This window comes from Drosophila montana, unplaced genomic scaffold, assembly GCF_035044405.1.
Source record: "Drosophila montana isolate Dmon_TW-CO22-7 unplaced genomic scaffold, ASM3504440v1 contig_402_1, whole genome shotgun sequence".
Lineage (NCBI taxonomy): Eukaryota > Metazoa > Arthropoda > Insecta > Diptera > Drosophilidae > Drosophila > Drosophila montana.
The window spans coordinates 6457599-6482513 of record NW_026998739.1 but is presented as its reverse complement, the minus strand read 5'-3'; the positions used below and the strand labels follow the sequence as shown (position 1 = coordinate 6482513).

General features: G+C 43.9%; 8 protein-coding genes across 11 annotated transcripts; 6 read left to right on the top strand and 2 right to left on the bottom strand.

The window, feature by feature from the left end:
• Nucleotides 1-57: 57 nt before the first annotated feature.
• Nucleotides 58-6994, top strand: mib2 (mind bomb 2). The gene is made up of 7 exons (XM_064697434.1): nt 58-445; nt 1410-1506; nt 3064-3231; nt 3366-4035; nt 4236-4398; nt 4466-6233; nt 6296-6994. The coding sequence occupies exons 2-7, from the start codon at nt 1440-1442 to the stop codon at nt 6652-6654; spliced, it is 3195 nt and encodes a 1064-aa protein (XP_064553504.1). The 5' UTR covers nt 58-445; nt 1410-1439; the 3' UTR covers nt 6655-6994.
• Nucleotides 6995-7394: 400 nt separating this feature from the next.
• Catsup (Catecholamines up) lies at nt 7395-9121 on the top strand. The gene is made up of 2 exons (XM_064697450.1): nt 7395-7845; nt 7902-9121. Exons 1-2 carry the CDS (start codon nt 7491-7493, stop codon nt 8867-8869), a joined length of 1323 nt encoding a protein of 440 aa, XP_064553520.1. The 5' UTR covers nt 7395-7490; the 3' UTR covers nt 8870-9121.
• Ttc19 (tetratricopeptide repeat domain 19) lies at nt 9005-10602 on the bottom strand. Of its 3 annotated transcripts, none has more exons than XM_064697440.1 (3): nt 9673-10599; nt 9431-9578; nt 9005-9374 (listed from the first exon to the last, which is right to left on the bottom strand). In XM_064697440.1, the coding sequence occupies exons 1-3, from the start codon at nt 10377-10379 to the stop codon at nt 9114-9116; spliced, it is 1116 nt and encodes a 371-aa protein (XP_064553510.1). In that variant the 5' UTR covers nt 10380-10599; the 3' UTR covers nt 9005-9113. The 3 variants fall into 3 exon arrangements, with proteins under 3 accessions (XP_064553510.1, XP_064553513.1, XP_064553512.1); XM_064697443.1 differs by having other exon boundaries at nt 9664-9803; XM_064697442.1 differs by lacking the exon at nt 9005-9374 and having other exon boundaries at nt 9453-9578; nt 9664-10602.
• A 293-nt stretch (nt 10603-10895) lies between these two features.
• On the top strand, nt 10896-14317 carry Acn (Acinus). Of its 2 annotated transcripts, XM_064697437.1 has the most exons (6): nt 11639-11761; nt 11838-12603; nt 12677-12887; nt 12964-13231; nt 13289-13401; nt 13471-14317. In XM_064697437.1, the coding sequence occupies exons 2-6, from the start codon at nt 11855-11857 to the stop codon at nt 13651-13653; spliced, it is 1524 nt and encodes a 507-aa protein (XP_064553507.1). In that variant the 5' UTR covers nt 11639-11761; nt 11838-11854; the 3' UTR covers nt 13654-14317. The 2 variants fall into 2 exon arrangements, with proteins under 2 accessions (XP_064553506.1, XP_064553507.1); XM_064697436.1 differs by having other exon boundaries at nt 10896-12603.
• Nucleotides 14318-14587: 270 nt separating this feature from the next.
• LOC135438897 (calcium load-activated calcium channel) lies at nt 14588-15465 on the top strand. Its single transcript, XM_064697445.1, has 3 exons — nt 14588-14745; nt 14820-14897; nt 14968-15465. Exons 1-3 carry the CDS (start codon nt 14685-14687, stop codon nt 15378-15380), a joined length of 552 nt encoding a protein of 183 aa, XP_064553515.1. The 5' UTR covers nt 14588-14684; the 3' UTR covers nt 15381-15465.
• l(2)37Bb (lethal (2) 37Bb) lies at nt 15416-17164 on the bottom strand. The gene is made up of 2 exons (XM_064697438.1): nt 16655-17164; nt 15416-16593 (listed from the first exon to the last, which is right to left on the bottom strand). The coding sequence occupies exons 1-2, from the start codon at nt 17039-17041 to the stop codon at nt 15448-15450; spliced, it is 1533 nt and encodes a 510-aa protein (XP_064553508.1). The 5' UTR covers nt 17042-17164; the 3' UTR covers nt 15416-15447.
• Nucleotides 17165-17457: 293 nt separating this feature from the next.
• Rpn3 (regulatory particle non-ATPase 3) lies at nt 17458-19222 on the top strand. Its single transcript, XM_064697439.1, has 2 exons — nt 17458-17741; nt 17813-19222. Exons 1-2 carry the CDS (start codon nt 17575-17577, stop codon nt 19131-19133), a joined length of 1488 nt encoding a protein of 495 aa, XP_064553509.1. The 5' UTR covers nt 17458-17574; the 3' UTR covers nt 19134-19222.
• Nucleotides 19223-19523: 301 nt separating this feature from the next.
• Nucleotides 19524-24082, top strand: LOC135438890 (myb-like protein AA). The gene is made up of 3 exons (XM_064697435.1): nt 19524-21123; nt 21369-21833; nt 22099-24082. Exons 1-3 carry the CDS (start codon nt 20371-20373, stop codon nt 23425-23427), a joined length of 2547 nt encoding a protein of 848 aa, XP_064553505.1. The 5' UTR covers nt 19524-20370; the 3' UTR covers nt 23428-24082.
• The last annotated feature ends 833 nt before the right edge of the window (nt 24083-24915 follow it).

Below are 24915 nucleotides of genomic sequence, written 5' to 3'. Positions count from 1 at the left end.
CAATTTTTGCAATATCTACACTTTACTTTCATTGCAATTTGCAACCACACTGTTTTACATTCATAAAATTAAAGTAGAATTAACTTAAAAAGTACCATTCTGGTTAATACAAATAAATTAACATGCTTACTGCGTTGCAGGGTAACCACGATAACGGGGTGAACTAAATTATAAAGTTAAATTTAATATATAAAACTACACATAATGCCTGGTTGTGCGATAGATTGTATTTGATTCGGATTTTGTGTATATTATAAAACAATAAATGTAAAAAATTTATAAGTGCCAGTGGGAGAAAGAAGTTCACGCACACAAAAATGCATTGCTAGACTCAAGAATTCAAGTGTAAACATATTGCTGGAATTAAAGTGTATAAATTACATACGATACTTCCACACACACACACACACTATTGTACATTTGACGGAAACGAAAAATTGCATTGGTAAGTCGTGTGTCCCCATCACAACAAATAACAAACAAATTGTTATAATTTCGAAATAATTAGTTGTTGTGTGATGTTGAAGTGCGGAAAATATGCGTAATCGTTGGATGGAATTTGTACATTTCCCCAATATATATATGTATATATTTGAATCTATATACATGTGGGTGTAGATATGTTGATATGTATATAGGGTATGCATATGTATCCATATGCCTTATCTCATGCGTCACTTCAATTTCTTAGTTTTGCTGGGCGACTCCTGCAAATGCAGCTGCCTCAGATAGTGTGAGGACAACTGTTTTTACACTTCCATGCTTAATCATTATTTATTCTGATTCATATTTCTATCCAATAAAGAGTGCGTTTTTTGCACCCCAAATGCTAGTCATTTGGCGTTTGGAATACAAGTTTAAAATATTTGATAGCCCTTATAGTTTATCTAACACAGATTTGCCCCCCAGCTTTTCAACATTAGTTAAAATTCTATGAAAGTCGTCACGTATTAAGTAATAGTATTTATGTACTAAATTGAGGTGAAGCTTGGACTACCTGCATTTGTCTTGAACTTTGCAATTTGCTGCCAAAGTAAACTGTCCAGCTTAGATAATTACTTAAAAATACTTTAAATACTATGAAACGTAGTATGTATTGTGAAAAACACTCAATATGTACTTAAATACTAATAACATTTAGGCACTTAATGTGTAACTCGCGCTACCTGCATTGCCTTTGTGCCATTCAAGGTGCTGCAAAAAAGAAGGGAGCCCGCGTCATCTTGAAATACATAAACATACATACGTATGTACATATATTTCCAGTTAGACATGCGCTGGTTTTGTCGTTTGACCCAAATATATTCGATGCTCCCCCCCACAATTCAGCAACGTATTTGACACAAATTCGAAATGTTATCATAATTTATCAATAATTTAGCATATATTATATACTTATTTTTTTTCAGGCGACTGAAACGCAACAATTAAATACTGGAATGCGCGCCTCCATTCCGCCCGGCGTACGTGTTGTACGCGGCCCAAATTGGATTTGGTCGAATCAAGGTAGGATTTTATTTTGTTTACCCATTTCAGGCATTGACTAGCTAAAACAATTTGTTTATAATATGTATAAATGAATGGGTGTCTTTGTGTGTGTGTGTGTGTACCTATTTACACACAATAAACGATCAGCACTTTGATTGCTGGCAGTGAGTGTAAAGAGGACGGGGCGCTATTTTTAGCCGCACTCACAGCGGAATGTTTCCCAAATGTCTCTGCATTTGGCGCTGCCGCTTTAAACGCACATAATACACAACATGTGGTGGGGGCTAGTGGTAGGAGAGGTAGAAGGTGGGGACAGGAGAGTGCACACACATACATCCATGTGACTCTTTCCACATATTTTCTTTTACTCCGCTGTCATAAAAGAAGTGCAGCGCTGGCTGTCGTCGCCGTCGTCGCCTGTTGGGGCGCGTGCCATTTGAATATCTTGTATTTTTAGACATGGAGCAGGGGGGCTGGCCAGACTTGCAGCTGCAGCACGGCACTGGGGAGAAATAAAGTTATATAAATAGTATTTAAACCTTAATTATTAGCTAAACAGTTGTTTTGAAGAGAATGAACAGCAAGACCAATATTCCCAGCTGTTTAATGGGCTGTTGTTGCTGCTAACATTGATGGTTTATTATAAGCTTTTAACTAACATTTGTAGGTTATGTTAAATACTTTCATACACTTTTGATTTTTGGTTTACGTAAATAAGCTATTGATATTAAAATTACCTTGTGTTCAGTTGGTATTACATTAAAAAAATGCTGCTTAACCTCTTATATAATAATTCTTGTTGTCACAAGGCAACCAAATAACAATTAAAAACGGTGGCTTGGCAACGTTTCCACAAAGTGAATTATTCTTGTCCTACTTACCAAATATTCAGTCGTATTATTTACCGTTAAAAGGGATGCATCTGGTACTGATCTGTTAATTGATGTGTCTGGCTTTTATAGATTCTGAGATCCATGCGTTCAAAGTAACAGTCAGACAAACTAAGCTGTTGTTTTTGTTTAAAATTATATATAATTTATTGGGTCGAAGTTTCATTCGCAGCCTGTTACTACGTTTTAACAATTTCTAGCGATGGTCGGGCACAAAAAGCATAAATAATCATTAACAGCGCAACTTTAACATTGTCTATGTTAACATTTACAGTCCTGCCCCAACACAATGTTAATGTCAAAAATAAATCAAACGACTGCCTATTAACTGACAGGCCAAATGGATGGGGGTGCTGGGAAGTTGCGCAGCGGCATATTTAAATATAGAGTGCAGCTGCAGACGCCGTATCTGTATCCAACTGAAATTCCTATACAACTCTCGCGCTGTTTGCTGGGGTAGATGTTTGGCATGAGCCAAGAGCTGCGAGTCGCTGTGGTATTCGCGCCGGATGAAACATTTCCTTGGTAGCGCGTTTTCTTGTGGGGTGTGAAGCGTCTTAATTTATAAATAGCTCTTGAGCTGTCGGGCAAACGGAAACTAGGGGGAAGGAAGCTGTGAAAAATTTAAGAAACTGAGCTCCATTACAAAATCCATTTCAATTGATTTTTATTTTCTAACCAACAGACGACGGAGAAGGACACGTTGGCACCGTTTGTGAAATCGGACGCTGTGGATCCACACATTCACCGGAGAACACGGTTGTGGTCAATTGGGATTCGGGACATCGCACCAACTACAGAGTGGGTTATCAAAATCAATACGATCTGATCATTGTGGATAATGCACAAGTTGGTAAGTAAAACTAATTAAGGTTTTTGGAAAGGAAATTTTTGAATAGTTGTTCAATCGATTATAAATCCACCGATACGATCGAACTATAAAACTAGATTTAATCTAAACAATTCTTCCTCCCTCGACTTTTCCAGGTGTTCGTCATTCGAATGTCGTGTGTGATGGCTGCTCAAAGGCGGGCATAGCTGGCATTGTCTTCAAGTGTGCCCAGTGCACCAATTATCATCTGTGCGCCTTCTGCTACGGCGCGAATGAGCACGATTTGGAGCATACGTTTGTGCGTTATACAACGCCCACATCTTTGGGAGTACGCGTACCGGCGCGTAAAGGCTCAGAGCGCATACAATTACGCGGCATCTTTGTGGGAGCGAGGGTTGTGCGCGGTCCAGACTGGGAGTGGAACAATCAGGACGGCGGTGAGGGAAAAACCGGGCGTGTTATGGAAATACGCGGCTGGGACAACGAATCTTGTCGCAGTGTAGCAAACGTCTCGTGGGTAACCGGTTCTACCAACGTCTATCGACTCGGCCACAAGGGCAACGTCGATCTGAAATATATAGCGGCAACTTGCGGTGGACATTACTATAAGGACCACATGCCAGTGCTAGGCCAAACCGAGGAACAGCAGCCAATCGTGGCCATGGTCAAGCCCAGCTTCTCTGTGGGCGACCGGGTCAAGGTTTGCCTCGAGGTAGATGCACTGATGAAGCTACAACAGGGACATGGTGGCTGGAATCCGCGCATGGTCGAGCATTTGGTCAAACTGGGCACAGTTCATCGCATCACCGAAAAGGGAGACATACGGTGAGCATAGCAAGCATCTAAATAATACTGACTGACTGACTGACTGACTGACTGACTGATTGAATGATTGATGATGAACGCGCAGCTCATATCAAAGTCTACAAAGCTAGAAAAATCGTATAAAAATTCATTCAAGTCACGTCTGCATCCGACCATTTTAAGAATTTTTTTAACGTTTCATTAAACTTTTCCAATTACAGAGTCCAATATGAAAACTGTCCCAATCGCTGGACCTTTCATCCCGCCGCCCTCGTCAAGGTTGTATCGTTTCGCGTGGGCGATTTGGTGACAATTATAAATGATGCACAAAAAGTACAGCAGCTGCAAAAGGGACACGGCGAATGGATTGATATCATGCGCTACGTAAGTTCCTAAATGGGAATAAATTCGATTATATTGCAAGTCAACTAATTAATATGCTTCGTTTTAGGCTCTGGGCAAACTTTGTAAAGTGGTTAAGGTGTACTCGGATGGTGATCTGCGCATACAGCAGCTGGACGATGGCTTCGAGTGGACACTGAATCCCAAATGTGTCAAACTGGAGCGTTCGCCATTGGCAACGGCAGCGGAACGTTCCAATAGCATGATGGATCTGAGCCATCGCCGTACGGATCATGTGATGACACCGCTCTCTGGTCTCTCTGGCAGTTCGGTGCCCGATAAGCTAGTGCGTGAGGCGGCACAGGGTCATTTAGATTTTGTGAAGCAATACCTGGATTTGAATCCTAGTCAGGTGGATGTTATGAGCGGCGGCAAGGCTTGCATACAGGTTGCCTCACATCAGGGCTACGTCGAGCTGGTGACCTACCTCATCTCCAAGGGCGCCAATGTGAATGTGGTTGACAAGGAGGGCGATTCAGCTTTGCATTATGCTGCATTTGGCAATCAACCGGAAACGATGCGTGTGCTGCTCGAGCATGGCGCCGAGGTGAATTTCCTCAATTCCAGTCACTGTTCAGCTCTGCACATTTGCGCGCACAAAAAGACGCCGCATTGCGTGCGCGAACTATTGCAGCATAATGCCAATGTGAATATACAGGACTCTTACGGGGACACGGCACTGCACGATGCCATTGGCAAGGAGAACACCGAAGTCGTTGAACTTCTATGCAATGCACCAAATTTAGATTTTACGGTCAAGAACAATCGCGGCTTCAATGTGCTCCATCATGCGGCGCTCAAGGGCAACGTGGTGGCCGCTCGTCGCATTCTTCAGCTGTCACGTCAATTGGTCAATGTGCGCAAGGACGATGGCTTTGCGGCACTACATCTAGCTGCGCTCAACGGGCATGCACAAGTCGTGGAAACGCTGGTCACCGAGGGCCAGGCCGAGCTAGATATACGGAACAATCGACGGCAAACGCCATTCCTGTTGGCCGTCTCGCAGGGACACGCAAGCGTTATAGAGCGCCTGGTGAAGCTCTCATGCGATATCAATGCCAAGGATGAGGATGGCGACAATGCCATGCACTTGTGCGTCATCAAGAAATCCAATTTACAGCAGGCAGCCGAACCATCACCGGAGGAGGCGCCCGAAATACACAAGTTCTTTGTCAGCCTGGCCCAAACAAGCGTGCGCAGCGAGGATCGTCTGATGTACAGTGTGCTAATCTATCTATCGCGTCACGGCTGCCGTGTGGAGCTAAACAACGCCAATGCCAGCATTTTTGAATGGATCACCGATCGTAATATACGCCAGCTCATCTTTGGCCAGCAAACGGAGGAGCCCACTGTACCAGCGGCGGCGATACCGACACCACTGCAGCGCAATATGCAAGCGCTAGACATTGGCACAGCTGACGAAACCCCAGCGATTGTTGCTGCTGGCGAGGATGCAGCAGCGACTGTTAGTGCAAGCACATTAACGCTGCCACCGCCGCCGCCATCGTTGACGCAGCCCAAACCCAGCGAGGCAACAGCCGGCATGCAGCCATCACCAGGCAACAAGAAACTCAATTCGGATGCAGCCAGCGCCAGCAGTGTGTCGCCTCAGGTGGCGCCCCGTAAAAAAGCACCCAAGCCGCCAGGACAAACAGGAACAGGAACTACGTGTAGCGCCGCAACAAGCAGCGAGTCAAGCGGCGGATCGCCGCAGGTCGCATTGATTGGTGCAGTCGCAGCCGCAGCATTGCCGACTCTAATCTCTGGCCAGCTGGAGTGTATTGTGTGCAATGAGCCGCTGCAGCTGGTGCGCTTCGGTAAGTCAATATGAAACCCATCTGTAGTGATATTCTATATTAATCATACATTCATTTTTTAGAACCATGTCTGCATCAGATTGCTTGCGAAGAATGCAGCATACGCATGAAGAAGTGCCTGCGCTGTGGTGTTGCCATCGAGCGGCGCTTGGACGCCAATGGACGTCTGGTGGTCGGCCATCAGTTGTCATCGACATCGTCGCCCAGCGATCAGGCACGCCTGCCATCCGGTGATCTGTTGCGCTACCTGGAAAACAAGGTGCAGGAATTCGAAGAGTCTCATTTTTGTGGTATTTGCATGGAACGCAAACGGGATGTGGCCTTCCTCTGCGGCCATGGCGCCTGCTCCCACTGTGCCGAAACCTTGCGCACTTGCCACATGTGCCGCAAGACGATACTAAAGAAGATCAATCTGTACTGAGCACGCAGTGCACTCTAGCAATACGCAACCAAAGTGGCTTGTATATACACCATAAAGATGTTACAATTTATATATTATCAAGGATTTAAGTGGCCTGTCATCAAACAGCTGATACTATCATTCGTTCCACAACACATGCTTGAGTTCATTTCCCAAGTTTATTATTTATTAAACAACCAGAATTATTTTGCACGTACCATACCCACGCACACACACATACACACAAACGCACGCACGCACATGTCTATAGTCTATTAGCATCGTTTAACGACAACGAAAAACCAACTAAATACGATTAGATGATTAATAATATAAGCATTTTAATTGCAATTGAGCTGTATATTGGGATTTATCGCTAAATAAGACTTCGTGTTGTTTTGATTTTCAAATTTTGAACAAGAAGATCCAGTGACGAACCACGTAGAATTACAACTTGAGAACACCTCCAGGGTAAGTTTGTAGATTTAAGCCATCAACCTTTCTATTACGTAAATTACACACAAATCAGCACACAAAAGCTCTGTTAGCTTAGTACTGAAATAAACATTAAAGCCCTGCTCAAGCCAGTTAGGGTTTCATTACTTTAATAGCGCAACAAAGCAAATGATTTTCTTTTAAACGCTTCGCGAGAAATAATACCGAAATTGCACCGATAAAAATACTGCAGCTAATCGATAAAACTTCTGTATAGCATCGATAACGCATGCAAACTGAGTACATATCGCTTTCGGCCGTACTTGTACTTGAGCATAACGCGAAGAAAAAGCACACACGTCACAATTTATTACAAAAAATAGAAAGTATATCCACGCGTGTGTAGAGGAACCCGGCTAGCTATGTCAAAACAATTGGCTGATTTGCAGCCGACAAAGTTTCAATTCTATCAGAAGATAGCACTTGGCATTCTGCTCGTAGCCATAGTGCTCTCCCTGCCCACAATATGCCAGAGTCAAGGCAATCCCAGTTTTAAATACTCCCGCGAAGCAAATGAAAATTTTGATGCTAAGAATGCGCCGCCGGTTAAACACGAGCATCACGACGATCATGATCATCATGACCACGACCACGGCCATGATCATCATGACCATCTCCACGACGACCATGATCATCATGACCATCTCCACCAGGATCATGATCATGATCATGACCATCACGGACATCACGAACACCAGCACACAAAGTTGCCGCTGGGTGAGCTTCCGCTAGTAACAAGTGCATTTAGTTATTGTAACCGATTTTTTAAACAGATATGAAGAGTATCTGGCTTCACTCGATTGGTTCTACGCTGCTTATCAGTGCCGCTCCATTTGTGCTGCTCTACATTATTCCGCTAGATAATAGCGAGGCAATGAAACCACGTCTAAAAGTTCTGCTAGCCTTTGCGTCCGGCGGTCTGCTAGGTGATGCGTTCCTACATTTAATCCCACACGCAACCCACCCGCACAGTCATGGCGAGCACGAACACGGCCACGACCATGATCATCATCATCATGAACACCACGAGGATGGCGAGGGACATGTTCATGTGCATGATATGAGTGTTGGCCTATGGGTACTCGGCGGCATTATTGCCTTTTTGGCTGTGGAGAAAATCGTGCGCATACTCAAGGGCGGATCATCAGGTGGACATGGACACAGTCATGGCGCACCCAAACCCAAACCAGTAATCAAGGAGAAGGAGAAGGATGCCGCAGGCGATAAGAAAAAGTCCTCAACGAAGCCAAGCAAACCGGTGGCCAAGAAAGCTGATGATGAGAACGAAGTGGAAATATCAGGTTATTTAAATTTGGCTGCAGATTTTGCACACAATTTCACCGATGGCTTGGCCATTGGTGCCTCCTATCTGGCTGGCAACAGCATTGGCATAGTTACCACAATAACCATACTGCTGCATGAGGTGCCGCACGAGATTGGCGATTTCGCCATACTTATCAAATCGGGCTGCTCCCGGCGCAAGGCCATGCTGCTGCAGCTGGTGACAGCGCTCGGCGCCTTAGCTGGCACAGCGTTGGCTCTGCTCGGTGCGGGCGGCAGTGATGGCAGCTCGGCGCCCTGGGTACTGCCCTTTACGGCGGGCGGTTTTATTTACATAGCCACCGTCAGTGTGCTGCCTGAACTGTTGGAGGAGTCGACAAAGCTTAAGCAATCCCTAAAGGAAATTGTTGCTCTGCTAACGGGTGTGGCGCTAATGATTGTTATAGCCAAGTTTGAATAGTTTCAGCCGCAGAGCAGCCGAGTAGTTTCTTAAATATGGCCCGAATGTACTTCCAAAACAAATTTGTGGGCATGTAAAATACAATATTAAAAAATAACTAGAAAACAAATGGTATAAAACATTAAACAAAATTAATTAATAGAATATTGTTCGAAGTTATTTAATAGCGCCTATATCATGCATTACATTTTTTTTCTTTTTCCAAAAGTCAAGCTGTAATTAATACAAAATAAAATTTAATGTTCTAGCGACCTTGGCCATTTATGGTGGATTTAATTTCATTAAGACAATACTCGGCCTGCTCAATAGCATCTGCATTTTTCTGACTCTTGCCTAATTTCCAGGCGAGCCGACAGAAGTTTTCGGCTTCTTTGAGCAGACCTTCGCGAAGATAAACCAAACCCAAATTAGCCTGAAGGACACCCTCCTGGGTGGCATCCTTTAGCTCCTTGGCTACGGCCAGTGCATGTAATAGCGTTTCCTTGGCTTCGGCGTAATTTTCCAGCTACACAATACAATTAATAATATTTAATAGTTATTTTCAGAGTTTAATTAACATACATTCACGTAAGCCACGCTGATGTTATTCAAAATGGTCACCGAGGCATCGTTGAAGGTGCCATAGACCTCAATCAGTGTGGACAGGGCCTCCTTGAACATGTTCTTGGCCTCCTCATATTTGCCCTGTTTCATAAGCAGCTGTCCAAACCTGCGGGTACGTTAAAGAATTCAATATTAGTTTAAACATATTAAGCTGAATCTTTGCTTTTGGCTTTTAGGAAGCATGGAACAACCTTCAATACCAGTTCTTAGTCAAGCCATATAGTTCAATTATGTCACTATCCTGCGGCATTTCCTGTAATAGTTTAGCTAGGCGTTGCAGTGTCCATGTGAATCCCTGAAAGCTCTTTTCCAATTCGCCCTGCAGCTGCGACATGTGCGCTATTTTGGAGCTAATGTGCAGTATTTTGGGGCTGTCCTCCGTATGCCCCTCGGCCATTAGGCGCCTCATCACATCCACAAATAAGTTTTCGGCCTTTTTAAACTGTTCGCGTTCCATGGCCAAATTGGCCATCAGATCGTAGACATAGGTAATGCCGGGCGTTGACTTCATATCTTGGGCCATACGCAGTGCCAGATGGAGCATCTGCTCGGCCTTGTCATATTGTTCATTTTGTATACATAATATAGAACGCTTTATGGTATCCACCAGTTTCGTTTCGGGCGTTTCTTCGGTCTCACTGTCATCGCCGACAGTAAAAAAATTAAAACTAAACGCGGCCGTGAATATCAGCGCTGTGTGGTTGGGATACGTTGAGCTGCTGCGTTTAGACTTCTGTCGCTGTTGTTGGCTGGTGTAAACACTACATAATGATCGGGATCCTTGTGTTATCGGCTTGTAGTTGCTCTGCGCTTTGACTGTGTAGTCATTTGCATTTGCGCCAATGCCACGCACAAAACGCAACCGAGACAAAACTTGTGTTATCCTACCAAAATTCTTTACCACCATTTTGTAGGGTAATGCATTCTATAGTTAACTTAAAATTTATACGGTAAATCCGTTTACTGGTCGTTCTGACCAATTACGAAATATGAGTCAAAACAGTGTTGTAAAGAGCGGTCCGTGACTGGTTAATTAGTGTCACCTAACGCATCTGGTAAATATTATAATCTAAAAATATTAAAAATACATCTTAAAATTGCACATTTATTTTATGTATTATTTTTTTTTTCAATTTATGTTGGTGCTCCCTAAATTGAGAAATCTTAAAATGAGACTGACAGCCACTGCTGCCAACTTAGAAGTTAAATGTTGTAGTCGCTGATGTAGGAACAGCATAAATGAACCCATAAGACTAAAATTAAGAATGCCAACAATTTGCGTAAATTCATTATTAAAATGAATCATATTACGTTGTAACGGTTGTATCCCTTTTATCCACATATTTTTTTAATCATGTTCTCAAAGGTCTGAAAAATATCGATTGCTAGAACCTGCGATAGTTTAAAAGCATTGATTGCAACTAAAAAGCAACCCTACCTATTGATGGCGGATTGACGCTTTTCGCTGGCAACAAAAAATTTTCTTGTGCGAGTAATCAAAAACGTTGCACGCCGCAAAATAAGGACAGAATTGTGCGTGCGATTTATTCGCGTACTGCCCACGTTTAAAATCAAGTGCAATAGCACATTATTTCGGCGTTTTTTTTACCAGTGGCATAAGTGTGCGGCAAGAACAGTTCTTTTTTAGTTACAGCTATGAGACGTCGTAGCGAGCGAAAAAAATCTACATCGCCAGCACCTTTGCCGGCACGTCGCAGTCGCCGATCGCGCAAAGTATCGGAAAATGAGAAAACCGAGGATGAGACGGTTGTAGAGAAAACAGAAGAAACAAAAGCGCCACCAACAATTGAAGAAATCAATGAGGAACGTGGGGAGCGCGCCTCAAGCGAAGAACATGCCGCATCGCCAGTGCGCAAAAGCCGCAATACACGCACGACACCGAAAAAGCGCCAAAGCGCTAGCAGTCAGCGCGAGAAAAGTAGCGAGCGCAAGGTGGAAACCATACCCGAGGAAGTAGAAAATGGGTCGGATGCGGTACTGGCGAAGGCAAGCGGCAACAAGAACATCGATATCGATAACAAGGTATCGGCAGAAAAGGAAACGGCCAGCAAACCTGATGAGCCGCAGTCCGAAATGGAACAGCATAAAGGATCAGAGACAGTAACCGATACAGACACAGTCACAGCGGATGCCTTGATAAAGCCGAAAGAGGTGGATGACGCAGAGAAGACGCCGGAGAAGAGCGTGGAGCAACACAACGATGATGTCTCTGTGGAAGGGGTGGAACCGGAAAAGGACAGCACCAATGAGGAGGCTGCCGTGGAAGAGGTAAAAGTTGCTTCTTCTTTAAGCTTAACAGCAAGTAAGGATGAAGTACATCTAAAAACCACAAGCGATGTATTAGACATTCAAACAGAGGACATGGAAGAGCGGAACAACGAGAGATCGGACCAAACGGAAGAGCCCGAATTGGACAACACCAAGCTGGCAGTCAAAATCGATGAGCAGAAGGAGGAGAATCACAAGGAAAAAGTAGAGCAATCAGCAGAAAAACAAACGAACAAGGAGCACCCAAACAGCGATAAACAGGAAACTGTGACACAAACACAGCGCTCGGTGCGCAAACGCAAGTGGCTAAGCAAGAAAGTGGCCGAGCGTGCACCACCCGTGCTGGCTATATCAACGGATTCACTAAAGAACATCATAGCCGATGTGGTCAATCCTGTGCCGCTCAGCGATGTGCAGCTGGAATCATCATCGGAAGAGGAAGGTCTAGTGACCAGCGATCATGAAACGGACGACCGGTCGTTAACCCCCGAACTGCGTGTCACAAAAGATCGGGATGAGGGGAACGCAACAGACGAGGAACAACATCAACAGCAACAGAAATCGCAATCAAAATCAAATCATGAAAAAGAAACGACAACGGTAACAGCTACAAGTAAGACAGCTATCGAGCCCGCCGCCTCCAAAGCAATTGCCGTTGCCCGCTCACCAAGTCCAGCGCGCAATCGTGCCAGCCATGTGCTCTTCATTACCAATCTGGTGCGCCCGTTTACTGTGCTGCAGCTCAAGGGGCTGCTGGCGCGTACGGGCAAGATCATTGAAGAGGATGGCTTCTGGATTGATCGCATCAAGTCCAAATGCTATGTTGCATATGCCACTGAGGAGTACGTACTTTGCTTTCATTTTTATCTCTGCTCGCACAATACTAATCTGTTGTTTATTTTTTAATCTTTACAGTGAAGCTATTGAAACACGTCATGCCCTGCATGGCGTACGTTGGCCGGTCTCGAATCCCAAGTGCTTGAACGTCGACTTTGGCAGCCGAACAGACATGGATCGTGCTATACAATCGACCAAGAATGAGGCACCCAAATATCCGCAGGACAATACCAGGGATAATCAGCACGCGGGCAACACTTGGTCGCGCTTGGATGCAAGCGAGAAAAAGGTATAGAATCAAAAGTATTTTCAAACTTTTAACTTAACACCTACTAAATCGAAATTCTCCCTCTCCCTCATAAAAGCCGGCACGTCCGGTGCGCGAATGGGATGTGGGCAAAAAGGAGCCCAATGAGCGCGACAAATTAAGCAACGACAGACGCCGCAGCAGCAAGGAGCGTATCGACTCCAGATTGCGCGATTCAGATCGCGGTAAAGCCGGCGACGATGCTGAGCGCTCTGGGCAGGATCGCAAACGCTCAAGGGAACGCGAGCGCGAGCGTGGAGGACGTGAACGCGAACGCGATCGCAGCGAACAACGAGTGCATGGTCGCAGCAGGAGCGGCTCACCAGGTAAGAAATATGCTGCATTATAAAGAAAATATGTGTATTAATATGCATCAAACACAGCGTTAAAATCCAGAAAGAAGGAAAATGAACCACCCATCAGGCTACTAGATGATCTTTTTCGTAAAACTAAGGGTACGCCGTGCATTTATTGGCTGCCCCTGACACCCGAAGCAGTAAGTAAATGTGGATCCAATGCATCTTATTTTGGTACCTAATGCCTCTTAATTTGATTGTCCTAAAAGATTGCGGAGAAGGAGGCGTTCCGTCAGAAACGCATCGAGGAACACAAACAGCGTATCAAGGAGCGCGAGGAGCGCCTTAAGGAACGTGAAAAGGACCGCGATCGCCAGCGTGATAATCGTCGGAATCGCTCCAACGAACGTCGACGTTCGCGCAGTCGCGATCGGGAGCGACGGCGTTACTAGACAGTAACTAAATGAACTACCGAAATAAAACAAAAACAAATGAAGTCAATGCGACAACAAAACATTTTAAAACAACAACAACAAAAAAAGGAAAAGAAAAATAGCAAGCAAATACAGCAGCAATTCATTTCAGGGGTTTTTCTCATCAAAGCCCAACAATTTTTATTTTGCCATTTGTTCTGAGTTAAAATATTCAACTTGAAGTCAAAGTACTTCAATTTGAATATTTTTCCCCTAATGACTCGACAAAGAAACCTAACAATGAGATTTCAATTTCTTTTTTTTCCTCCCCCTTCTCTATTTGCTGTTCTATATATACCTATATATATATATATATATATACATACATAACTTGATTTGATTTCTTTCCCAAATGTAGCTTTTTACAGCGCAACAACTACAACTTCAACTCCCCAACAACAGAACAGCAGGCGTCAGTCAATAGTACGGCAATCGCGACACATTGGATTTGTCTCTGTCCGGAGTCCTAAAACTCTAGCCGCAAGTGTTTAATTTCGCCTATTCATACATAACTATATAAATATATATTTAAACAACAAATGCAAATTAATTAATTGAATTATTGTAACTAATTGAAATTTTTAAAGAACTTAAATATAACTAAATTACAGAAGGCAAGCTTGTGACCATGCCAAAAATTTAACTTCTCTCTTTATTCTTTAATATACATATAGTATATAGATCAACTATTTTTTAATAGTTATCTTTAGAATTGTTGTAGAGAAGGGTTCCTAAACATTGCTAGCTATTTCTGATATAACGTTTAATGAAATTCTAAATTAAGAAATAAGAAAAATGCTTAAATCGTTTACCAAATAATTAACAAGTGTATGTTAAAGAGTTCAAAATTCGCTCCTAAAGTACTCACTTTACATAGGCAAACAAGTATCGATTGCTTTGCGATAGCTTGTACAGCTGTATTTCGATAACATTAAGTCGGTCATAGTAATACTTGTGCACTAATCGGTATCGAATTAATTCATTAAAATTTTACTTTAGAAAAGAAAAAAATGTGGTCTGATACGTTTTTAATAGTATTTATATCAATATGCACGGCATTTTTGGGTGAAGGTATGTATTAAATAAGCTAGCTAGATATTAACGCTATGAAAAAAATTGAACAATGTACACGTATTCATTTATAGGACTTACTTGGCTGCTGGTCTACCGCACCGAGAAATATCAGAGGCTAAAGACAGAGGTGGATAAACAGAGCAAAAAGTGTAAGTAGCCAAAAAGATATGTTTTCATCAATTATGCTGGCTAATTTGAAGTCACGCGATATCGATTTAGTGGAGAGACGCAAGGAAACACACGGAGATTCTTTGGATAAATCGGTGAAAAAGAAAATCGAGCGATATGAGGAGAAACTGAAGAATAATAATCGTGACCTGTCGCTGGTCAAAATGAAATCCATGTTTGCCACGGGATTCGCATTTACCGCTTTGTTGAGCATGTTCAATAGCATATTTGATGGACGCGTTGTGGCACAATTGCCCTTTACGCCCATCTCCTGGATACAGGGTCTGAGCCATCGGAATCTGTCGGGCGATGATTACACCGACTGTTCGTTCATCTTTCTTTATATACTCTGCACTATGTCGATACGCCAAAACATACAGAAACTCTTGGGCTTTGCGCCATCGCGTGCGGCTAGCAAACAGGGCGGCGGACTGTTTGGCCCAGCACCAGGTCAATTTAAATAATAGGATTTTGCGTTGGGGTTTTTTTTTCGCTAAAATTTCATTGGTTTCACGAGTAATAAATTACAATTTAATTTAAAGCATTAAACTCATACATGGGTTTATCTACAATTAAGCGATCAAAACTCAAACGGGACAGATCCAACGTACGAAACTGCCCGTCCATAATAAGCTCGGAGATGGCACGACCCAACGCCGGCGTTTGCTGTATGCCCTGCCCACTGAAGCCGCTGGCAATATACAAATTATGGTAGTACGGATGCGGGCCCAAAATGCCATTCTCATCGTAGACATTGTAGTCGTAGAGGCCGGCCATGCTATTCACCACTTGAGCGCTAGCAAAAGCCGGCACACGTTCGATAAGCCCAGGCCTGATCTTCGTATCAAAATATGTTGGATCTATATCTAAATTATCGCTGTTGACTTCCTCGCCAGGCAGTGCATTGTGCCCGCACACATAGTGTCCACCCAAGCCCAGCCGGCGTATAAATGTGCCCGCTGTGTCCACGATCATGGGCATTGCCATGCCGGGCGCATTTTGCTCCTGCGTGATTATCTTATACATATAACGCTTGCGCGCATCTATGGGCAGGGGCACACGCAGTATGCCCGCCTCACGGCCAATATGCGCCAGCCGAGCTACTTTGCTACTGTTGACGCCCGCCGCGATAACGCACAGAGCGAACTTAATGGCGCTCTTCGACCCGTCCGGCAGTTGTACGACCACCTTGTCCAAACTCTGATAGCTGCCTTCATTGGAGCCCGTTACGATGATATCATCTTGCCGTTTGAACACAAAATCGATGACTTCGCCATGCACAAAATGCCCGCCATAGCCTCGGGCAGCACGTTTATAATTTGATAACAGCGCCCAGGGATCAAACCAACCTTCGCGCTCCAGTCCAACACAGCCAAGTGCAATGCCCTTGGTATTCAGCCAAGGAAATCTAGAGGCTAAACGTTCCGCAGTCAGGAGCTCATTGCGTGCGCCCAGCTCATTTTGTAGCTGAGATGTTTCCTTAAGCATCTGCGCATCCGCTTCATTGGCAAGCACCAGCTGGCCATGTGGCGTATAGTTGATGGGTATATCGGTACCAAAGTGCTCCGCTGCATTGCGCAGAAACTCGGCACCAAACAGCGACATTTGTATGTTCTCCGGCAGCGAAAAGTGGTGGGAGAGGCCATTGATGGACACATGTGTTGCGCACTGCTTATGCTGGAATTACATAAAGGCTGAATACACTTTGCTGTCTCTTTGATGGCATAAAGACACGAACCTTTTCATCTTTTTCCACTACAACCACGTTGAGGCCATCGCGCGCCTTCTCCTTGAGCCAGTAGGCTATGGAACTGCCAATGCCGCCGCCTCCGATAATTAACACATCGCAGTGTGTTTGGAATTCGTCTACATTTCCCTTGTCGCCGCCGAAGTTGAATTTTTTGCTTGTGGCAATGGGCTGTGGCTTACCCTCATCTTCGTAGCTGTCTTCCTTGGGCACAAAGAATTCCTTTATCTTACGCATATCATTGCCAAGCAAACGAAATGTGCGCCTTATAGGATGTTTATCATTTGGATCATTGCCGTCTGGCGTGTTCGACCCGGCTGAGTAGGCACGTTCTAGTGGCACCTGAAGCTGGCGCATAACATGTCTGCAACGTAGCATATTTATATACACTTCTGTTGACTGAATGATAATTGAATTTAGTTTATTTTAATTCATAAACTATTTATTGTTATGCTATCTCATAACGTTTAGAGGAAAAAAACAGCTGTTGAGTGGTTCTGATTGGAGTTACTCGTTGAACTGTTAACTTAACAGTTGGCAAAAATGTGACTAACAGCGCTCACAGCTAATTGTCGCTTGGAAAAATTATTATGCGTCAGAATAAGATGCATATGTTTTATTTAAAAGAAAACTAAAATAACATATACTTATTTCAATGTATTTTATTTTTAAATAAAAAATCTTATATTTAGTCATATATAGCCGTGCAGCCGTGGCTGTTGGTGCACAGCGATATATCGATAGCTGTGACATTAACATAGCGTCAGAGTGACCTGTAATGCGTATGTCAAAACTATCGGTCATCTCTAGAGCCTGGCATTACTTGGCAATTTTGTATGTCGAATTCGGAAGAAAATTAATATTAAGAAATAGAAACTGTAATTATACGCAAATCGCAAGACTCTTATAAAATGACAAACGCTGCTGCCGATGCTGTTACACAAGAAGTTGAAATGGAGGTTGATGCCACGCCCGAAACAGTAGCGGACGAAAAGAAAAATCAAGATCTCGCTGCTGTGCAGGAAATACGCGAGCAAATCCGTCAGATAGAAAAGTCCGTGGCTTCTAAGGAATCGCGGTAAGTGGTCATTGGAAACATGTTTAAGCTTCCGACAAGAAAATATGTATATAATATAAAACCAAATTTAGTTTTATTCTTCGTGTGCTCCGCAATTTGCCTAACACCCGACGCAAGCTGAACGGCGTCGTTTTCCGGAACCTGGCACAGAGTATCTATCCGGTTGGCGCCGATCGTGAGTCAGCATTGTCTCTGACTCCAGCACTGGAAAAAGATGCCACGGAATTGCCAGATGTAACCAAAAAGCAAGTGGCCACAAAAGCACCCATTGCCGAAGTGGATGCGTATTTCTATCTGCTGTTGCTGGTCAAATTGATAGATGCCAGCGATTTGAAGCGCGCTGGCGTTTGCTCGGAGGCTCTTATGTCGAAAATATCTATACAAAATCGTCGCACATTGGATCTGATTGGCGCTAAGTCATATTTTTACCATTCACGCGTCGCGGAGCTTAACAATGCCCTGGAGGGCATACGCGCCTTTTTGCATGCCCGCCTGCGAACCGCAACGCTGCGCAATGATTTCGAGGGACAGGCAGTGCTCCTGAATTGTCTGCTGCGCAACTATTTGCATTATGCGTTGTACGACCAGGCCGATAAGCTGGTCAAGAAGTCTGTATACCCAGAGTCGGCCAGCAATAATGAGTGGGCGCGTTTCCTTTATTACTTGGGTCGCATCAAGGCCGCCAAGCTGGAGTACAGCGATGCACACAAGCATCTGGTGCAGGCTCTGCGCAAATCTCCGCAGCATGCCGCCATTGGATTCCGTCAGACCGTCCAGAAGCTGATTATAGTTGTGGAGCTGTTGCTGGGTAACATACCGGAACGTGTGGTATTCCGCCAGGCGGGCTTGCGCCAATCCCTGGGACCGTATTTCCAGCTCACGCAGGCTGTGCGTCTGGGCAATCTGAAGCGTTTCGGTGATGTTGTGTCACAGTTTGGACCCAAATTCCAGATGGATCACACATTTACGTTAATCATACGACTGCGCCACAATGTCATCAAGACGGCCATTCGCTCCATTGGACTCTCCTATTCGCGCATCTCACCCAAGGATATAGCTAAGCGGTTGATGCTTGACTCTGCTGAGGATGCTGAATTTATTGTGTCCAAGGCCATACGTGATGGTGTCATTGAAGCCACCTTGGATCCCGCCCAGAATTATATGCGCAGCAAGGAGAGCACCGATATTTATAGCACACGCGAGCCTCAATTGGCTTTCCATGAGCGCATCTCCTTTTGTCTGAACCTACACAATCAGAGTGTTAAGGCCATGCGTTATCCGCCCAAATCTTACGGCAAGGACTTGGAGAGCGCTGAGGAGCGACGCGAACGCGAACAACAGGATTTGGAGTTGGCCAAGGAGATGGCCGAAGATGATGAAGATGGTTTCTAAGCGCATTCTATGCACTCATACATATATTAATATTTCATAGATGTGTGAACCAATAAATATAATAAAATTAATTTTCAAAATTTGTAAAAGTGGACGACATAATTGTTATCAAAAGAATAGTATAATATATAGCGGTATTTTCCCGCGAACGTATTTAACTTATATGGTTTTCCGAAAATTTGGATAAGGCAAGTTTGTAGTGCTGTAAAGTATGCGTTGAGAGTGCTGTTAAACGTCGAAACGAAAACGAAAATTTGTTTAATCAATATATAACTTTAATGGAACATTATTTTCGTTAAAATACATGGTATTATATACAGCGCATACATTATAAATTAATTTTAATATGAGCTAGCTTTTAGATTTTAAAATAAGGACACAAATGTAGATCAAAACTATTCGTAATAGTGTGTGGCGGCCATGCCCTATCGATAGTTACGCATGCTGCAAAAAAAAAACTTATCGAGCATTGCAAATAATCGATACATCTTTGCAATATCAACAACCCTATCTAGTTGCATTATTCTTGGAGCAGAAAGCAGAAAATTTTGTGAAAACACACCACGCAGCGAAAAATGTAAAGTGCGCAAATGGTAAAAAATAACAAAAAACAAAGTATGAGCTTGCAAATTGTGTTCAGATAGATACAAAACAGTGCATGTGCGCGTTTATAGTAGAAAAACTACATGCAAGTAACCAGCAGCCACAGCATTCTGTGGCAGCGACGAGTCGTCCAGTAGCAGCGAGTAAATTGTGGAGTCTCTCTGGCCACATTGATGCAGCAGCGCCCGCAAATGTATGCGACAAACTAGTAGTGGGCAGCAGTAGCAGCAGCAGCAGCAGCAGTCGTTGTCGTCTTTGTGAAGCGTCAAGCGCAAAAAAGAAAAGAAAAGGAAATAAGTAAACGCCAAAACAAGAGAGTGAAAAACGTGCGTAAAAGTTAATTAGCTGCCGCCAAGCAACGAGCAAAAGCAGAAGCGAGTGGAGGAGCAACAGCAGCAGCTGCTGCTCTATACAAATCGACATTCGACATTGTTGTTGTTGTTGTTGTGTTTATAATTGTTGTTGCTGTTCTTGTGGTTTTTGCACCCACCACACGTAACTAGAGCAGCAGCCACTATACACACACACATACAGGCACACAAATTCACACACATACACACACACACACCCCTACATATAAACACTCCAGGCTAGACTTCGTAGTAGATGCGTGCGTGCCACAACAAAATTGGAAATGATTTGTCCAAAAGACGTCCTACAGTGGTTTAAGACTCTGGAGAGCTATAATCGCATCGATACCATGTGTTCACTGTTCGAGGCATGCCTGCCGTTTGAGTTGCGTTTTCTGGGCACCTGTCTGGAGGAGCTCGGTCGGCGTGATTCACCTGAATTACGGGGCATGGAGTTGCGCGCCAATAATCCGCAGGATTTGGCTGCCGATATGTATAATTGCCAGAAGGGCGAGCCAACAGATAAGAAGATTCGCCGCAAGATGGCGCTCTATTTGGCGCTTATACGTGCCTGCAATCGGAATTGTGTGAGCGAAATCTTTCGCACCCTCGAATGCTGGGGGGAACGCGATTTTGCCACCATTAACGATCAGGATACGTTCCTGGAGCTGCTACTCGTCTATACAATGGCTGCAAAACATCCGGTCTTCTCCTATCATCAGAACACCAAATGTGGCGAAATTCTGGCCAAGATTAAGGAAATCAAGCGTATGGCGGATGAATCAACGCAAATCATAAACCAACAACAGCAGCAGCAGCAGCAGCAGCAGCAGCAGCAGCAGCAGCAGCAGCAACAGCAACAACAACAACAACAACAACAGCCACAGCCACAACAGCCACAGGCGGCGCATTCACAACACTTGCTTCAGCAGCAGCAGCAGCAGCCACCGCCGCCGCCTTTTCATCATCCCATGGTGCAAATGATGCAATCGCAGCCGGTGAACCCGCCCATACTGTTTCCACAGCCTTGGACCAAGGTAAGCAATCCCTTTTTTTATGGTTATTGCTATTTGTAATACAGTAAAAGCTCTACTAACGGACGGATTCTCGAATATGACATCTATTTCATAAAAAAATATAGTTATATATTTGTGTTCATTATCAACAGCGAATCGATATAGTCATGCCCGCCTGTCTGCGAGTTAGTCTCTTAGTGTTTTTATTTTTATTTTGTATTTAACCGTCTTAATTTCTTAAAATTTGAAATCCCTTCCTTTTGCAGCTAATGGCCGGCGCAGACGTGGACGGCATGCAGCATTTGATGCAATCCAACATCACCATTCCAGACACAAATGCCATTGCGGCAGCGGCGGCAAACGCTTGGTGTATGCGAAACATGTATGCAGTGCCACCGCCGCCACAGCCACAAAGCCTGGATCATCAGGTGCCGCCACAAGCCAGCTCGCCCATGCTAAGCAGCCAGCAGTCATCGCCGTCAAGCAGTCGCACCACCAGTCCCCAGCGTGAACGCGGCAGTAGTGCTCCACTGCAGCAGCTGCAGCAGCAGCAGCAACAACAACAACAGCAGCAGCAGCAGCAACAACTGCGCAGCTTGCCACAACGTTTGGCGGCCGGCATCAAACATACACGTCGACCCTCTGTGGAGACAACGCCACCGCCAATGTCAACGTCCGTTGGCAGCGTAGACGTCAATTTGACGTCACAGCATGTCAAGCATTTCGACGAGGTGAGTCTAAGAAGCAAAGCTTTTAAGCAAGGATCGTTTAGGAGTTGTCTTTATCAGTTTGTGTGTTTGCTTATACTACAGCCTCAGCCTGGTCAATTTCGGAGTCTATAATAGCTAGATATTTTTAAATTAGGTTCTTCCATGTGAAATTCAAATTTAAGCTTCTCTTACGGTTTGGGCTGTGCGTTAGTCAACAGCCAGTCTTTTATGTATATAGATGATACAAGCAATACTTATTAATCATATGTATTTTCATTTCTTGCAGGGCATTAGTGAAGGCGGCGGCAACAGCCTGTCCAGTATTATACGCAACGCAAGTTATCCACGTGTGGCACATCAGCGTATCAATGCGAATGCGTATATGCCCTCGCACCAGCAGCAGCAACAGTCGCCGGTAAGTCAAGATTCACAGCAGCAGCAGCAGCAGCATTATCAGATGAACAGCTATATAAAACCGAGCACACTTGCCCAGACGATGCACAATATGCATATAAATGATGATGGCAGCGGTTCGACGCGTATGAATTCTAATAAAAGTGCAGCCACGACCAGCAGCGAGTCCGGCTGCTCGAATGGTTCGTGTGGCGAGACAACGCCACCGGAAACTCCCACACCCACGCTGACCAACCATACAGTGGGCATCAGTTATCAGCAGCAGCAGCAGCAGCAAAAGCATCATCTTTGCAACAAGCAGCAGCAGCAGCTCAGCCTGCAGCAGCGTCTGAATGGGCGCAACGGTGTGGAGAAGAGCTATCAGCAAATCTATGCGACGAGCAATCCCAGCGAGGCTCCGACATTGCAGCAACAGCAGGCGCTGCTCATAAGTCCGTCTGCAGTTAATGCGCCAACAACAACGGTGCTGATGCAGACACAACAACAGCAGCAGCAGCAACAACAACAGCAACCGCAACAACCACCGCCAACAGCCGCAGCGTACAATACAGCCACATATTCATATCATACGGCAAGCGGACGTGGACCGCCTCCGACGTTGATAAAGGCGCATCATGCGCCGCCGCCGCATACGCTGCACAGTTCCTTTCGGTTTTCGTTGCCACCGCCGCATAACAGTGAGCTAATATATCCGGCATATCATGCCGGCCTGGCGTACCCGCCCGTGCCCGTTACAGCGACGCCGACGGGCGCGCCCCCTTCCGCTGTAACGGCGGCACAATTGGGCCGCAATTCAGCGGCGGTCATCAGCACGAATGCGGTCACAGTGCAAACGCAAACGCCCGCCCCTCAGCAGCAGCAGCAGCAACAGTTGCTGGCCGCAACGGTTGCCGCGGCGCCATACAGCACGCTCACTGTTTGTCCCATAACCGGAGCGAGCAGCGGTATCGTGCAGAAGATCATCTCCTGCTATAATTGCGGCTCACAGACGCACAGCGGCCGCGACTGCCAGGAGGCGTCCATGGAGGATGTGACGCGCAGTGCCACCTACAAGCTGGACTATAGTACATCCAACAATCCCGGCAGCATGGACGGAGCCAACGTTCTAACGGAACACAAGGATGTTGGCAATATGCTTAAGAATGTGCCAGCGACGACGCCAACGGCAACGGCAGCAGCATTGACCAGCATGGGCAAATAAGCCATGTACATTAAAAACACAGACACCCCCCCCCCACACACACCTATATATATATATAATTAATACATATATATAATTAATACTTATTGTAATTCTTAACTACTTACACAATTGAACATTTATAGCGTTTGTAAAAGTGCGGAAATCAAATTTCACGCCTTTAGCCACGTCTCTTAGTTTAAGACATTTTTGCAAATTGCGTTAGCCAGAACAAGTCGCCTATAACTAAAAGAAAGAAAAAAATGATGAAAATAACAAAAAAATTACAAAACAATTAACAACCTTGCAGATCACAGGGAAATTATGCAGACAGTAAATGTAGTTATATATAAATATATATAAAATACTATATCTATGTATATTGCGCGAATATTTCTTATACTTTAGTTATACGCAAAAAAAAGAAGAAGAAAAAACAGTTTACATTACGTAAAGCGATCAAACGGTAGTTAAATCAGCTGTTAAATGAAGCAATCGATATAAAAAGAAAAGATTTCAATTGACATTTGTAAGCTAGCAGCAGGACTTCACGCAATTCATGTTTGTGACGTAACAAATATCTATGTGTAATTGCGTGCGTAATGTATGGGAATAATTATAATTTTAAGCGCAAAACGGATATAAGAAGAAATACAAGAGAAAACATAAGCAAAAAGCAAGTAAAACAACAATTTTAGCATTACAATAAAGTGTTAGCAAATATCCGACAAATGTGTATAAACAAAACGAGCGTAGTGTAGCACACACACACACATACACACTCACACCACATTCGCACACGCACACGCACTTAACTCTAAATTGAGAGTGGGAGCGCGCGCGAGAGTGGGAGAGAGAGAATGTGCTTAGTTAACGTTAACTATTAATCTAATTATAACTACAATTTTTCATACTAGTAATTATTTATTTTTGCTGCTTCTTTGTTTAAACAGATTTTAGAATTGGTTTTTACATTGTATTATATAGATTATGATATATATGATATATGTGTATATATATACACATATATACCTTCACCCTACATATAATAGAATATGGCGTATATTATGTATAAAACGCGTTACTTTATTTTTTTATATATAAATATAACCTCGTACTTGACCATAGGTAATGCAAAAACAATACGTATGAATATATATGTAACTATATATATGTATATATATATATGTATATATATATATTTAGTTTATGGCCAAGTTGAGATTTATGTAATGGCTTAGATCACGCCCACAGTTAGAACCTAAATGCCTGCGTTTTTTTTTGTTTTGGTTACGTTATGTAAAAACGTTGTTACCTTTTTTATGGAGCAAAAACCTACAAAAAAAACGAAATTAAGAAGAAAAACAAAAACAAATCAACCAGCAAAAAAACAAAAACAATATTGAAATGAAATGAAATACATTATTAAAAGAGTTTCTGCTAATGCGTAAGTGCATGACAAACGATTATTATATTTCAGTGAAAAATAAAATACAAATTGTTTCTTAA